General features: G+C 42.5%; 1 protein-coding gene across 1 annotated transcript in view; it reads right to left on the reverse strand.

The window, feature by feature from the left end:
- Positions 1–13,950, reverse strand: part of SLC35F2 (solute carrier family 35 member F2) — a 44,939-nt gene extending 30,989 nt beyond the window's left edge. Inside the window, exon 1 of the mRNA XM_063095964.1 lies at positions 13,841–13,950. Coding sequence (XP_062952034.1) covers positions 13,841–13,950 — 110 coding nt within the window. The remainder of the gene's footprint in view (positions 1–13,840) is intronic.
- Between the last annotated feature and the right edge of the window lie 1,144 nt (positions 13,951–15,094).

Raw genomic sequence — 15,094 nt, forward strand, 5'->3', positions numbered from 1 at the left:
CACACACACACACACACACACACTCACATACAAAGACTGAGAGAGAAGTGTGGAGAAAGAGCAAAAGACCACTTGAGGTATTTAGGTCACTGTACCTGTGGACTGGACAGAGCACACCTGGTAAACTGTAGCTTTGTCTAAGGGAGCTGATCTATCTCAGGAAAAATCAAATCAAGGTTATACCTGTGTCTTTTTTTCAGAAGAGGCCTTTGCAGTAGCAAACCATTCCAAAACTTCTATATAGAGGATGGAATGTGTGAGAATTTTCCTTGACTGCTTGGTGGAAATAGTCCAAACCTGGAAAGCAACTTCAATAGCCCACTATCTTCTCAAGAGCACCCAATTCAATACAGCAAATGTTACTTTAGTACCTAGAAGGGTCCTAACACTCTGCCAGGCTCTAGGAATACAGAGACATGGAGCCTCTGTCCTCGTGGAATTCACCATACATCAGTGAAGAACAGCAAAGAAACAGTTACAAGTGTGGCAGGTGTGATCAAAGAGATGTATAGGATAGGATGGGATCTAAACTAATCTGGGATTTCACAGAATGCCTTACTCATGAAGTGATACTTCATCTCAGACTTGAAGAATGAAAACAAGCTGTCCAGGTCAAAAGAAGGGCTATGGGAACTGTCGTTCCAGCACAGGGAACAGGATCGTGAAGTCTCCAGCGTGACTGCAGCCTGGAGATAAAGGTCACCCGAAGGAGTCAGCAGTTATCTCATCTCTTCTGTGGTACAACTTGAACAGAGTCAGTGGCAATTCTTGGTTGATTAGTTCAACACTGAGAATGTGTAAAAGGTTGTGGGTTAAAATAGCTGAGAAAAGGTTTCCCTGACATTTTCTGAATGATTGCTTACATTCTTACCAACATCCATGTGGTCTTATTTCTTTATGCTCTGAAGATATTTTTTATTAGATCCATTTTTAGGTTCTATCACTAAATGTGGAGGGGAGAATAAAGGCCCTCCAAAAACATCCACCCTATCCCCACCCCCCCACCCACCCCCGCCCACAGCCCTCAAAACTGTAAATAGGTTACCTTATAAGGGAAAAGGGACTTTGCAGATGTGATTAAGGTTAAGTACCCCGAGATGGGGAGATCACCCTCTGGATTATCCAGGTAGGCCCAATCTAATCACATGAGTCCTTTAAAAGGAGAAACTTTCCCAGCTGTAGTCAGAGGGAGATGTGACTACAGAAGGGTCAGAGAGATGCATCATTGCTGACTTTGAAGATGGAAGAAGGCGACAAGCCAAGGAATGTGGGTAGCCATCAGAAATTGAAAAAAGCAAGGACATTGATTTTACCCTAAAGCCCCCAGAAAAGAATGTAACCCCACTGATACTTTGATTTTAGCCCATTGAGACCTGTGTAGACCTTCTGACCTACAGAACCGTAAAATAATAAATTTGTGTTGTTTTAAGCCACTAAATTAGTGGTAATTTGTTACGACGGCAATAGAAAATTAATACACCAAGTCAATAACGAGTGTGATACTTTAAAACAATACTTGAATCATAATGTTGTAACTATTTACATTCATCTCAATGAATTTCCTTAGTAACAAGATAATCACATCAAAAAGTCTATTTAATAACTGCAGGAAAAGGGGCCGAGCCCATGGTGCACTCGGGAGAGTGTGGCGCTGGGAGCGCAGCGACGCTCCCGCCGCGGGTTCGGATCCTATATAGGACTGGCCAGTGCACTCAATGGCTGAGTGCCGGTCACGAAAAAGACAAAAAAAAAAAAAAAACAATAACTGCAGGAAAAGCTGATTAGGAGCCACTCTGGATTGAAACACTTTTATCATTTGCCAGGGGGAAAATAAAACCATGCCATCAGGCCAAAAACTATCAATCTAGTTTTATACAAACCAACAAAAATTAAAATGGTAAATCCAGTGATTTCTTATACACTGTGGCCTGCATGACTTAGTCAAGAATACGAGGGAACCATATTAATACTTTCTCACTCCCTACATAATAAAAGGAGGGGGGGCAGTACCAGCCACTGTACTGAGCTCTTATGTACTAGATTTTCACACAACACTGTAAGGTAGGTATCATTTTGCCAAAGTCTTTTAACCAAGTTCATTAGCAAATAGCAGCACTGGATTAAAACCCAAATATGATTCTAAAGCCTGTGTTCCTTCCACTCTACCATGCTAAGAAAATGAAATAACTGTGAGAATAAATATAATAAGAAAGGTGCCCAGGACCAGAATGATGACCTCTAAATTCCTATGGCATTTTGGTTGTAACCCTCTTTTCCCATTTTCTACATTCTGCCTGTAATGTTTTATATGTTGCACTTGCTTTACGATATTGTAAATGCAGAAACTGTGTTATGAATATTTTTGTCACCCCCCCATACATACACATAGCCTCACAATATCTAGTAAAAATAATGGTAATAATAATAATTATAGTAATGGTAATAATAAATATGACATCTAATATGAGGAATCTTCCAAAAGTTCATGGAAAGATTCGTATTATCTTTTAATTCCATTTTTCCACAAACTTTTTGAAGTACCCTTGTACTTATGGAGTGTACAACTATACAACAAGCTAACAATTTCAGATTCCTAATTAATTTAATCCTCCCAACAATCCTATGTGGTAGGTATTGTTGCAATTGCCATGTATAAATAGAGAAATTGAGACACAGAGATGTTAAGCAAATTGCCCAATATCACACAGTTAGCAAATGGTAGAACCTGGAGAACAACCCAAACAGCACGCCTCCAGAGGCTGAGCTCATAACCACTGTTACAATGCAAGTACACCACTTGCATCTATTAGGGATTCAAAAAAAACCATTTCTTCTTATCTTAACAAAAGTGAAGTGGATAAAGCCACTAACGCAATTATACTTAAAAAAAAAAAGTGGTGACAATAAAAATAACTGTGTGCAGGTGACTTACTAAGTGCTTACATATGATGTTTCTTTTAAATGTCACAAAAATTCTTGTGAGATAGGAATTATTAGTGCAATTATACTGTTAAGAAACTGTGTTTCTGCTGTTCAGAGAAGTAACTTGTCCAAGGTCAGAAAATTAGTAAGTCTATATTTCTCCCATTCCATACACTGAGTAAATGATAACAATAATCAAATATATAATATTGAGGGTTATGATACCACACAGGGTGGTTAACTGATACAAATTATCCTGCATCTCCAACAATGGTTATTAATTAGCACAACACATTTAATTATATGTCCCACAATTTTTTTTTTCTTTTGGCAGCTGACCAGTAACAAGTATCAAACCCGAGACCTTGGTGTCATCAACATCATGCTTTAACCAACTGAGCTTACCGGCCAGCCCTTATACTTATTTTAACAGGGGGGATTCTGACTAAAATAAGGGAAAGAGTATAAAATCTACTTATGATACCCTTTTCTTTGTTCTCCTATTTTTAATTGGCTGAAATGACAAAGTATGAAACACTTTTCAAATCACCTGTACTCCTTAGATACATATCAGAGGAACGTGAGAAGGGCAGGACTAGAAAGCACGGGTTAGTATTGGGTAATAAGGGCACTGCTGTTTCGAAAGTCTGGGTGACAGCAGCTTCTGTCTGTGAGACAGATATACAACCCTCCCTCCACCCATCCCAGTCTGGCACAAGACCTGAGGAGAACAGACTAACCCTGTTCTCAACAGACAGCCAAGAAGCCACATCCCATAAGTTTTAAACTCTTAATACTGCCTGCCCATTGGGCTAAAGAGAAGTTTTCGAAGGACTGTTTTTTTAACTACTGTAAAATCGAAATTTACCTCTTTGTGGATTATCAAAACAAAAATAGTTTCCAAAACCTGAGTGTTTTGTTTGTTTTTTTGTTTTGTGTGGTTTAAACTATAAAATGTAATACTCAGATGAAGATAATTAACTGGACTGCAGTTAGAAGAATGAAACCACCAGCGAACACAAATCACAAATAGAGACAGAGGGTCCTGGTGCGGTTTAGGTTCCCGGCTCCTGCTGCTTCCAGGGTCTCTCTGTGGTTTGACAGTGTAACCCTTCCTGATTCTACAAAGGCATAAATACTCTTTTATCCTGCGCCAGTGGTGAGCTCGATTTCTCTTACAACCAATCTAATACACTAACCAAATACCAACCAGGCACCTGAAGAAAACAGGAACCTAAGCCTGTTCTAGAAAGACCCAGCCAAGCAAGAGAAACGGAGGCACAGGGGAGATTTCCAGTGAGTCATGACATCCTTCCCAGCCTTTCAACATCCCACCAGGCCTCAAACCAGAAAAACTGACATACTCCTCCCTCAACAGCATTAACTGCTGCTAATTTAATCCAGCCAACTCTCAATACTCGCAAACTTTTTTTTTGGAGGCTGGCTGGTAATACTCTCAAACTTTTTAACAAGGAGAAGTAAACAAACATTAGTGGGGAACCTGATACAACCTCAAAATTTTTTCAATTCTCAGGTGGTATCTTTAAAACCCATGTAAATTGCAACATATATAGAGCAATCTGTTTAATATAAAAAGAATGTGCAAAGGTGGGTATTTCACAGAATATTGGTACTTCGCAGAAATGGAAACACATAAGGCCAATAAATATACACAAAGACCCAACTTCATTAGTGATCAGGCATATGCAAATTAAGAGATACTCTTTTACACTCATTTGACTGTCAAAAATTTAAGTCTGGCTGGCCATTTAGCTCAGCTGGTAAGAATGGTGCTACTAACACTAAGGCCAAGAGTTCAGATCCCCGTACTGGCCAGCCACCAAAAAAAAAAATAAATAAAATTTTTAAATTTGACAATATCAAGTGTTAGGATGTTGTTTCACAGGATTTCTCATACACAGCTAGTAGGAGTTTAAATTGGTACAGCCACTTTGGAACAGAGTTTGACATTACTTTATGGAAGTAAACAGTCACGTGCCCTACAAATCCACAATTCCTCTCCTAGATATATGTATATGTGCGTGTGTTTGTATGACAGAAGCTCTTAACACATGATCAATAGGAGACATGTAGAAGAATGTCATAGAAGTCCTGTCCACGGTAGCAAAAAACCTGGGAAAAACTAAATGCCCATGAATCAAAATGAATGAATAAAGTGTGGTATATTCACAGAAAAGAATATTATGAGTATATAGTATCAAGGTGAGTGTTCTATACCATCATATGGATTAACATTAGCAATACGATATAGGGGGAATAAATCTCAACAGATCACGTATAGCATAATATCCTTTTTATAAAAAAGTAAAAAAGTGATAATAAACATGTAAATTCCAGTTTGAGGGCTGGTGGTGGGTTTATGGGAAGTTACCACATTAAAAAATTAATTGAGACACTCATGGGCCAACAATAAGTGTGTGTCATGAACAAGGGATCATGATTAATTCTCTTCTGTGCAACTGGAGTAAAAAATAAATTAAACGATGCTCCAGGAAGGTGCATTGTATTTATCCTGTAACATTAAATACCTCTGGCCCCCATGGAGATACAAATAGCCTAAAGCGAGCCCAGGGGAAGATTGTCCAAGGCCTGTTTCTTGTTTGCTGCCTATCTCGCAAAAGGCAGGGTAGCACAACAGTTAAGAGCACGGGCTCTGGGGCCAAACTGCATGGGTGAGGAAGCCTGTGTGACTCATCCTGTCCCGGAAAACTACTTAACCTCTCTGTACCTCAGCTTCCACATGTGTCAAATGCAGCTAGCAGTGATAGTATTATAATATGTAGTGGAGAATATTATTTAAGGATTACATGAGTTAATCTACCCTGAGGTCCTAGAATAATATGGTTACTCTAGGTGCTCAAAATAAGCCTAACTCGACAAAGATTGGCTTTTATTATTATTTTTATTTTACCTGATAACGCTGTGAAAAGCTTAGGAAATGCTCTTCTCTCCAGGTATATCCTAAACTCTTCTGGTATGGGACGTCCCCATAATTCTCTGGGAAGATCTACTGCACCCAGCACAACACCAGCATCAAACTCTCAGAAAGGACTTGTAGGACTGAAGAAACTGATTGGTTTGTTCCTCAATTGTCCAATTTTTAAGAAATGACTAGAAAGAAACTTTGGACTTAACTGTGTTTTTTTTTCATGGAATCTCTGTTTGCATCATTAACATAAATCACCAAGTTTTTATGACATATCACTTGTGTGATGACTTTAATTAACATAGACTCCAGTAACCATCCAAAATAAACACTCCAAAATCTGTGGACTAAAAGCTTTTATCATTTATTAAAACAAAAACCATTCAAATCTTTATTCAGGGCATATACTTTCACTACAAACAATTCTAAGAAACTCAGTTATCTGGTTTCTGCAGTTTAACAGGTCAGAGATCATAATTTAGAAAGAACACAGGCTTCCAGAGATATGCTTGGAAACACAAAAAATCATGTGACAACCTGGGAGAAAAAAGAAAAAATAAGACAAATAATTTTCTTCAGGGCTAACCGGTTAGCTCACTTGGTACTTGATAACACCAAGGTTCAAATCCCCACACCAGCCAGCTGCCAAAAAAAAAAAAGGCACATTGCTGCCATTCAGCTGAATAATTAAAGTTCATAATGATGATCCCAAATCACGAAGAAAAGGTGATACCATGTCGAATGCACTTTGTTTATTAAAAGGAGAATAGTCTTGTATATTTGTTTCAAAAGTGCCATGAAAATTTTTACGTTTTATTTTTTCTTGGCAAAATCTCCAGGATTAGTTGTTAATGAACCCACTAAGTAATTAAATGGTTGGCCTACCCTAGAGAGGTGTTCAGTACAAACCAATTAGACATCGAAGAATTGCTGCCAAAAATGATGAATAAATGAATTAGCAGAAGTGAATAATCTATTACACCAAAAGTGCCATTCCATTGGATTTTAAAATAAATTTTAATGCTTAAAAGAATGAGTTTTAAGTTATCTGGAAAATTAACCTGTGTGAAGTGATTAGTTCTCTCATGATCCTCAATAGATAATAACACAAGGAAGTTTTTACAGCTTTTTAATAAACTTACCAAAACTTAGATTCACAAACAGGTTCCTGAGGAGGCATTTCGCTTCTTCCACAGATGTGGCTACCTTCAAAACACCTCCGAAAGCTCCTCTCCAGAAATAGCCAAATTTTGTTTCAGTCTTAACTCTCTCATCTGATCTAACAAATCTGGCTGCAAACAGGATTTTGCTGTTCCTAGAAATCAATTCTACCTCCAAAATGGGAGGAATTGCTACCATTTCAGTTCCATGCCTGGCACAACGTACTACAGGGACTTCAAAGATGAACTACTGCCTCTGCCCTTCAGGCACTCTCCCAGGCAAGTGACAATTATATTTGATGTTACAATATGGTAAGTGCACTGAGGAGTTAGGAGCAGGTACGTGAAAGGTACAGAGGAGGCCCAACCCAACGTGTGTGTGAGGAGGGACAGCATGGAGTCAGGACAGAAGATTTCCTAACTTGGTGCTGCCTATGAAGAGTCGTTCAGAGGAGGCTGCATTAGCAAAACATCCCAAGAGAGAACTACATGGCACAGGCCATGATGTGCACAAAAGAGCCACAGGCATGTCAGTGTCACTGGAGCAAGTGGCAGGCGAGAGATGAACATTCCTGAAGATGAGCCTGGAGAGGGAAGGGGGCCAGTGATGGAGGACCTTGTAGTTCATGTTGAGAAGCTTAGCTCTCACAACAGGACAAATACCATATGATTCCACCTGTATGTGAGGTATCTAGAGAAGTCAAGTTCATAGAGACAGAAAGTAGAATGGTAGTTGCCAGGGGCAACAGAGGGGAGATGGGGATGTAGACTTATTTCTTCATAGGTATGGAGTTTCTGTTTGGGATGATCAGCAAGTTCTGGAAATGAATAGTGGGGATGGTTGCACAACATTGTGAATGTACTTAATGCCCCTGAATTGTACACATAAACATGGTTAAAAGGGTATTATGCATATTTTACCACAATAAAAACCACTTAAAAATAATAACTGTGTTCAGGTAAAGAGGAAAAAGAAGGAGGACGAGCAGTCGCAGCAACAGCAGCTTTGAACTCTATCCAATAACCAGTGGTGTTCAGACTTGTTTTAGCTACAGAACCCTTTCTTCAAACAACATTGCTGCCATCTGAATGTCTCCCCATAATGCATATGTTGAAACAAATACCATACCAGTGTGATGGTATGTGGAGGTGGGGCCTTTGGGAAGTGATTCGGTCATGAGGGAGAAGCCCTCATGAATGGGATCAGTGCCCTTAGAAAAGGGACCTTAGAGAATCCCCTTGCCCCTTCCACCACGTGAGGACACAGCAAGAAGATGGCCAGAACTAGTATGTGGGCCCTCACCAGACACCGAATCTGTAGGTGCCTTGATCTCAGACTTCATAGCCTCCAGAACTGTGAAAAACATATATTTCTGTTGTTTATAAGACACTCAATCCATAGTATTGTTGTAATTGAAACCCAGACAGACTAAGACAAATCTCTTCCAGAAAAGCCCATCTTGCATAAAACAGGCAACAGTAACATAACCTGGTGGATGCCAGAGGCTGGCCCAGAAGCCCATGAGCTCCTATTGCCCACTTGTCCCCCATGTTGAACCCTAAGGAACCTCCAGGGAACCCCAAGAGCTCCCCTAGTGCAGCTCCACTGGTGCAGGTGATTGATGGAAAGAATCCTGAAAGGCTTCAGCCTGAACATGAGTGGTCAGATTTCTGAATCAGTAAAGCAGGTCTGTGTTTTAGGATCAAATGAAACTCAGCTTTGTCTCTCACCAGCCATGTGTCCTGGGCAAGTTACTTACCTGCTGTGTCAAGAGGGGCTGAAAAAACCTATTTTTATAAGACTGTCATAAGGACTGAGGAAATGTAAGCAGGATGCCTGATACATGGTGAACCCCCATTGGTAACAGCTATTGATTCTCTTTCGTTTTATATGGCATCAGTCTGATTTCTGTGCAGTGAGATAATGGGGGGAGGGATGTATATGGATGGAAGGTGTTGCAAGAATTCAAGTGAGAAATGATAAAGCCTTTAACTGAAGTAGTGACAATAGGATTGGAGGGGGAGGTGGACTCTAGGAATATTCTGGAAGTTCTGTGCTGTCAAGATGGGGAATAAGTACTGGCAGCCAGCCCTCTCCTCTTCCTTCAAATCAACCTGAAGAAAGGAACAGAGATAAGCAGGAATAACCCAAAGGTTGTCTAGAACTGGTCTGGGGGAGGGAGAGGACTACAGCCTGGGGCAGAATGTCCAGCATAACCAGTGGAAGCCATGCTGGAGAAAAGCTTCCAAATTCCACTCTTTCCTCTCCCCAAGAAAGCATGAGGACGACTGCCTGCCCCTTTAGCAACTCCCTGCAGTGTGGAGAAATTAATAACACAGGTTCAGGCTGTCCAGCCAGCAGCTATTCTTCCACCCACCCCTTCCATGCTCTTTGGGCTAATGGGGCTACAACCCGAAGGACTTCCTCCTCCTCCTTCCAGAACAGCTAATAGAACCGCCTAATGAAGGGGCCCCAAGCAAAAGTGATCAACATGGTTCTGTGGTGCCCAGGGCTGCTCCATCCTGGAGTACATCCCCTCCCCTCTAGCAAAAGACACCTGGAGGGGCTCAGACCCAGGCCTGGCCATCAGTGCTTTTTCAGTATGTGAGGGGACAGTATGAGAATGCTCATCACAATGTTGTTTGTGGAGTCTGGGAGTCGGAAATTATCTGGTTGTTTATCACTAGTGGACTGTGGAGCAACGAGATACTCTGTAGCAGTTGGAAACAGTAGGCTGGATCAGTGGTTCTCAACCAGGAGTGATTCTGTCAATGTCTGGAGAGATATTTTTGATTATCACAACTGGGGATCAAGGTTGGGGTGGGAGTGCTATGCTGGCATCTATCCGGTAGAGGCCAGGGCTGCTGCTATGTCCTACAGAGAACAGGATAGCACCTCCCAACAAAGATCTGTTCGACTCAAAATGTCAATAAGGCTGAGAGTGAAAAACACTAACTAGATGAACAAAACAACATGACTGGGTCATAAACATATAGTGCTGAGTGGAAATTTTTTTTAAAAAAGCATGATCTTTTATACAATTCCTATTTGGAATTAGGAATTCATTCAGTCATGCATCCAATATTTACTATGTATCTATTGCAAGGTAGGTGCCCTAACAGAGTATACAACAGTGACCAAAAGTAGACTTGACTCCTGACTCCTGGAGTCTAGTAGAAGAGGCAGATATTAATTAAATAATCTTAAAATAAGAAGGGGGAAGAGAGGAGAATTTATGGAGACTGGTAGGATCTAGAGTTCCCCAGTTCCCCTAGGCCACAAAAAGTCCCTCACCTTACATCTTTGCTTAAATAACACTACGGAACAATACCCTTCAGCAGGGCTACATATCAGCTTAGGATTGGTGCTATGCACACAGTGAGTGCTCAATAGATGTTGGTTGAATGAATAGATGAAGTCTGTATGATTAAACGCAACTAAATGACTCCTCCAAAATGTCTGGGCCTTACGCTTTGAAAGGAGGAAACCAAAATGAAAGGAAAAACCAAAGGGCCAGGACAGGCCCTTTGCTAGACAACAAAAAAGACTACACATGTAGATCGACAGACCACTGTTGTTCATCCCTCCCCCAGACCATGTCCCCTTCCCACCAAGCTATTTAAGTAAAACACTCTCAGGCACTTCCAAGTCTGTACTACTCTTCCTCACCTAGTGTACCTGGAAGACTCTTATTCATGCCTCAAGACCCCGATCACCTTCTCTCGCAAGCTCCCCAGGCCTACCCCACCCTGGTAGATTTGGTCTCTGCCCTCCTTTGTGTCATCACTGAACTTTGTACTTACTTCTATAGCACTTATCATAACTTCTTACCATAATTTGATTATGAGCTTTCTTGACAGCAGGAACTAAATCCTATTCATTGTTATAGCCAAAGAGACTAGTCTAGAACATTACAGATGTTCAAGGTTTCATGAAGAAGAGAATGAATGAATCATGTCCAGTGGTGTGCTACAAAAGGAATATGATAAAATCTGTGCCCTCGAAAAGCTTACCATCTATTCAATAGGAAAAAGATAAATATATGAAATAGTAATTAAAGGTTTTTGCTAGAGATATAAAGTTGATGGTTATAAGGAATATGCATTTTTTTTAAATACAAGAATAAATTAGGGTCTATGAGTCAGAACGTAAACTATCTGAGGGCATACAATTTAATAATAAGTATCCTTAGGTACTCCTTGAAATCCATGACCTTCTGTTATAGTATTCGTCATTTGATTTGTTAGCAATAAATGACAAAAGCCAAAATTACATGCAGAGTCCACTTGGGAACATCTGGTGTTCATTATCATGAAAGCCTGGCACACAGTAAGTGCTCAATATACTTCTATTGAATGTGTGATCAGATATACTCAATCATAGAGAAAAGTTGTCTGTGCCCTAAGGGAGGTAGGGAAATCAGGAGTTGGAGTCACCTAGAATATATCCTTCTCATAATGAAAACAGAACCGGCTCTAGACCCCCAAATTTTCCCATTTTTAGTATCCAGTTGCCAAAAGTGCGACTCTTGCCCTTTTTGGTAAAAGGAAAAGAAAAGAGCTGTGTGTTTACAAACTATCCCTGTCTCCTATCCATATAGTGGCAACACATCACATCCATTCACCAACCTCTCTCCAGCACCCATGGTTTCCTGGCCACGGTTGGAGATTCATAGAGCTAAAATCAAACTTGGGAGACGACTTTTAATAATGGAGTTTAAAAATATGAAGTATAAGGAGTAGTGAATATCTGGTAAACTGCACTTTTCTGATTGCTGGATCAGACAAGAAGAAACTGCAATCCAGAATCCAAGCACTTGGATGGCTGCCAGAAGTAGGGCTGAAAACCTTAATGAGCAAAGGAACCCAACCAACCGAAAAAGAAGCTCCAGCCCAAGACACTTGGAATAAGATCAGTAAAGGGAAATGTTCAGGGAGGATGGCAGAATGGAAAGGCACCCTCAAGAACCTTTGTCATTCTTCAGTCACTCACTCATTCATTCTTTCTTTCATTCATTTTTGTGCTAAGGGTTGTGAGAAATACAAAAATGAAAAAGACATAATTCCTGCTGTTAAGGAACTGCAACCATCTGAATATAAGATGCCCGGAAACAGCTATCATGGAAGGAAGAAAGCAAAAATTTCCCAGGGAAGTACAAAAAAACAGTACATTCAGAGACAGAAAAAAAAAAAAAATCTCATATTTAGAAGGCTACTAGGCACTCTTGACAGCAAAACCTACCAGGATTCTAAAAATATTACAAAATTAGGAGAAAAAATCATTGCTATTTCTTAGTGCATCTTGCTAAACTGACATCTGCCGTATCATCTGCCCCAGCCTCAGGGCAGTTGGCATCTCCCAGAGCAATCACCACACGTTCCCATCATCCAGGAATGGAGAGTGAATGACAACAAATAACCCATGCAGAGCACTGAGGTGAGCCAGGCTGTCTGCCCACTCCTGTGTAGTGACCCAATTAATCCCCACAATAGCCCTACAAGGTAGGTACTTTTGCTACCTCCATTTTACAAATAAGAAAACTGGACAGAGAAGTTAAGTAGCTTGCCAGGATTTGAGACCAGAATCTGTGCCTTTAGCCATTACACTACACTGCCTCCCAGCTGAGAACTTACAGCAAATTCATCAGGACATACACAACTGGATGATGCAAGGTGATTTTGGTCAACTTTCCCCTTTAAACACATGCATCTATTTAAAACTATACTTATATAACGAAAATGCATACACTTTTATCGATCTAGTTTTTAAAATGGTATGGCTTTTCAGGGCATAGCTTTCACGCTCTTTAAAGGGAAATTCGCTTCGTTAATATGAAAAAAAAAAAAAAAATCAAATGCCTGTTTCATGGGGTGCCAGTGGCAGGTGCAGTTTAGATTAGAGCTTGCAGGCACCACCCCTTACCGGTCATCTCGTGGTAAATCGCTTAGCCTTCTTTGTTCCTCCATCTGCAAAGTGGGTATAACAACAGTGCCATCTCCTAAAGTGGTAAGGATTAAATTATATTATCCATATAAATTGCTAAGCACAGTACCTGACACAAAGTGAATGCTCAGTAAATGGCTTTCATTATTTAGGTCCTGGGTTATCTGTATTTCCAGAATGCAAGTCCTCTGGTGACTACAAAAATGCTTTGCCAGAGTTGCAGCCAATCCCTTAAGAACGTTTTTCCCTACTTCCCCCAGAGCACAGTGACACTAGAAACAGCCTTCCCTGGATCCCCCAGCCCCGGAGGTGGCCGTGTCACCTCGCTCAGGCCCAAGGAGGAGGAGGCTGACTCTGTTCTTCCGCCCGGCAGCAGCACAAAACTTAACCCGGATTTCTCACTTGGGTGAACTCCTGTTAGTGGAGGATCAGCGGGCCCCGTCTGGCGGGCTCGGCAGCAGAAGGAATGCGGGAGCCAGCGCCAGGAAGTGCAGCTCACCCATCTGCCAAGCCCAAGGGTGGGCACCCCTCCTCCACAGCATCCCTGGGGACTTCGTCCCCTCCCCACTGGTAGAACACCGGGGACCAACCTAACAGTGCCAACAGGGTGAATTTCCCCCAAAATCCTCTGAAATGCATTGCCATGATTTCTAAGAGGGAGTCGAGGGCCAGTAGAAACGCAACATCGCCGGTGCGCGCGGTAAGTCCCCGCACCAAAGTCCGGGCAGCGGCCACCCTCGGCTCCCCGCTGCGGCCGTGAGTGCGCGCGCTCTGCAGACACGTGCGAGCCGTCCCCAGCCCACCTCGCCCCGGCGCGCCCCGCCGCCTCCCGCCGCTCCGGCGGGGCCGCGCGCTCCTTCCACTCACCAAGTGAAGACTTTGCCTTTTACCCCGCGCAGCAGGCTGCCGAACGCGCCCGCCGCTCCCCGCGCGCCAGGCTGCGGGGTGCCGGGTCCTGCCGGCGAGGCTGCCTCCATGGAGGCCCCTGCGAGTCTGCGGCGCCCGGAATCCCCCGAAGTGCCGGGGCCCGGAAGACGGGAGGCGGCGCCTGTGCGGCCGGCGGGGACTCGGCTCGGCCCGGCGCTCGCGCTCGCGCTCGCTCGCTCGCGTCCCTCTCGCTCCTCGGCCTGGCTCCTGCGACAAATCATTAACTGTCAAGCCCCAAGGGCCACACAATACATTTGCAGATTCCCACGTGGCACCTCCGGGGTAGCAGGAGGAGAAAGGGCTTTTTTTTTTTTTTTTTTTCTCCCCTTGGCAGTCAAGCCTCGGTGTTGGGTGACACCCAATGTGCATTTCAGGTTTTTACGGTTCCTTGTTTGAAATCAGCAAATGCGGTGATCCGAGGCTATGACTGATTCCCAAGGTGTCCCAGTCGAGGAAGCAGTGCATTAGCAACCGCCTGAACTTTGCTAACTAGCACAACTGCGGACCCCTCCCCTGATCTGCCAGTCTCCCTCCCTCTGATAGATTTATCGAGATAGCCCCATGTAAAGGAACTGAGAATAGTAAACAAATAAACAAAAAAGAAAGACACAACAATCACGATAATTCTTTAAACTTTCAAAAGGAGAGAACAGAGCTGAGGCCACCAGAGGTGGGAAAGTGGAAGGGGGGGTTAGCGAGAAATTCCTAAAGGGCCACACACACACACACAAAAAAAATGATTACATTTTGTAATGACAAATACAGTAATTATCCTGATCTGAGTGTCACGTGTTAAAGATCAATAAATATTAAAAATAAATTAATTTTAAAAGAACCGAAGACGCTTCAGTTCTGTTTCTTTTCCTTGTAAAACATGGGTAAGATCCTAAAAGGATCTTGGAAACGTGATTTTGGGGCGTGGAGCCAGGCGCGTCTCCTTCCTTGCGGGTGTGTTGGGTTTGCCTGTTAGTACCCAATTGTCTCGGCGGTGCCCGGGACAAAGACTGTGGCAACCCCCGGCGCTCGGCCAGGATGCCCTGGTCTGGGCCACGCCTTCCGAAGCTTCCGCGGACCAAGGAGGGACTCCGAGACCGAAAAGTGCCCCACTTTCACTGACAGAAGGAAGTCGGTGGGTCTAGTCGACCCCCTGCTTCCGGAAAGGGGGAGATCAGGAAGACAAAAGAAGAGGTGTTA

Source organism: Cynocephalus volans, chromosome 4 (assembly GCF_027409185.1).
Source record: "Cynocephalus volans isolate mCynVol1 chromosome 4, mCynVol1.pri, whole genome shotgun sequence".
NCBI lineage: Eukaryota > Metazoa > Chordata > Mammalia > Dermoptera > Cynocephalidae > Cynocephalus > Cynocephalus volans.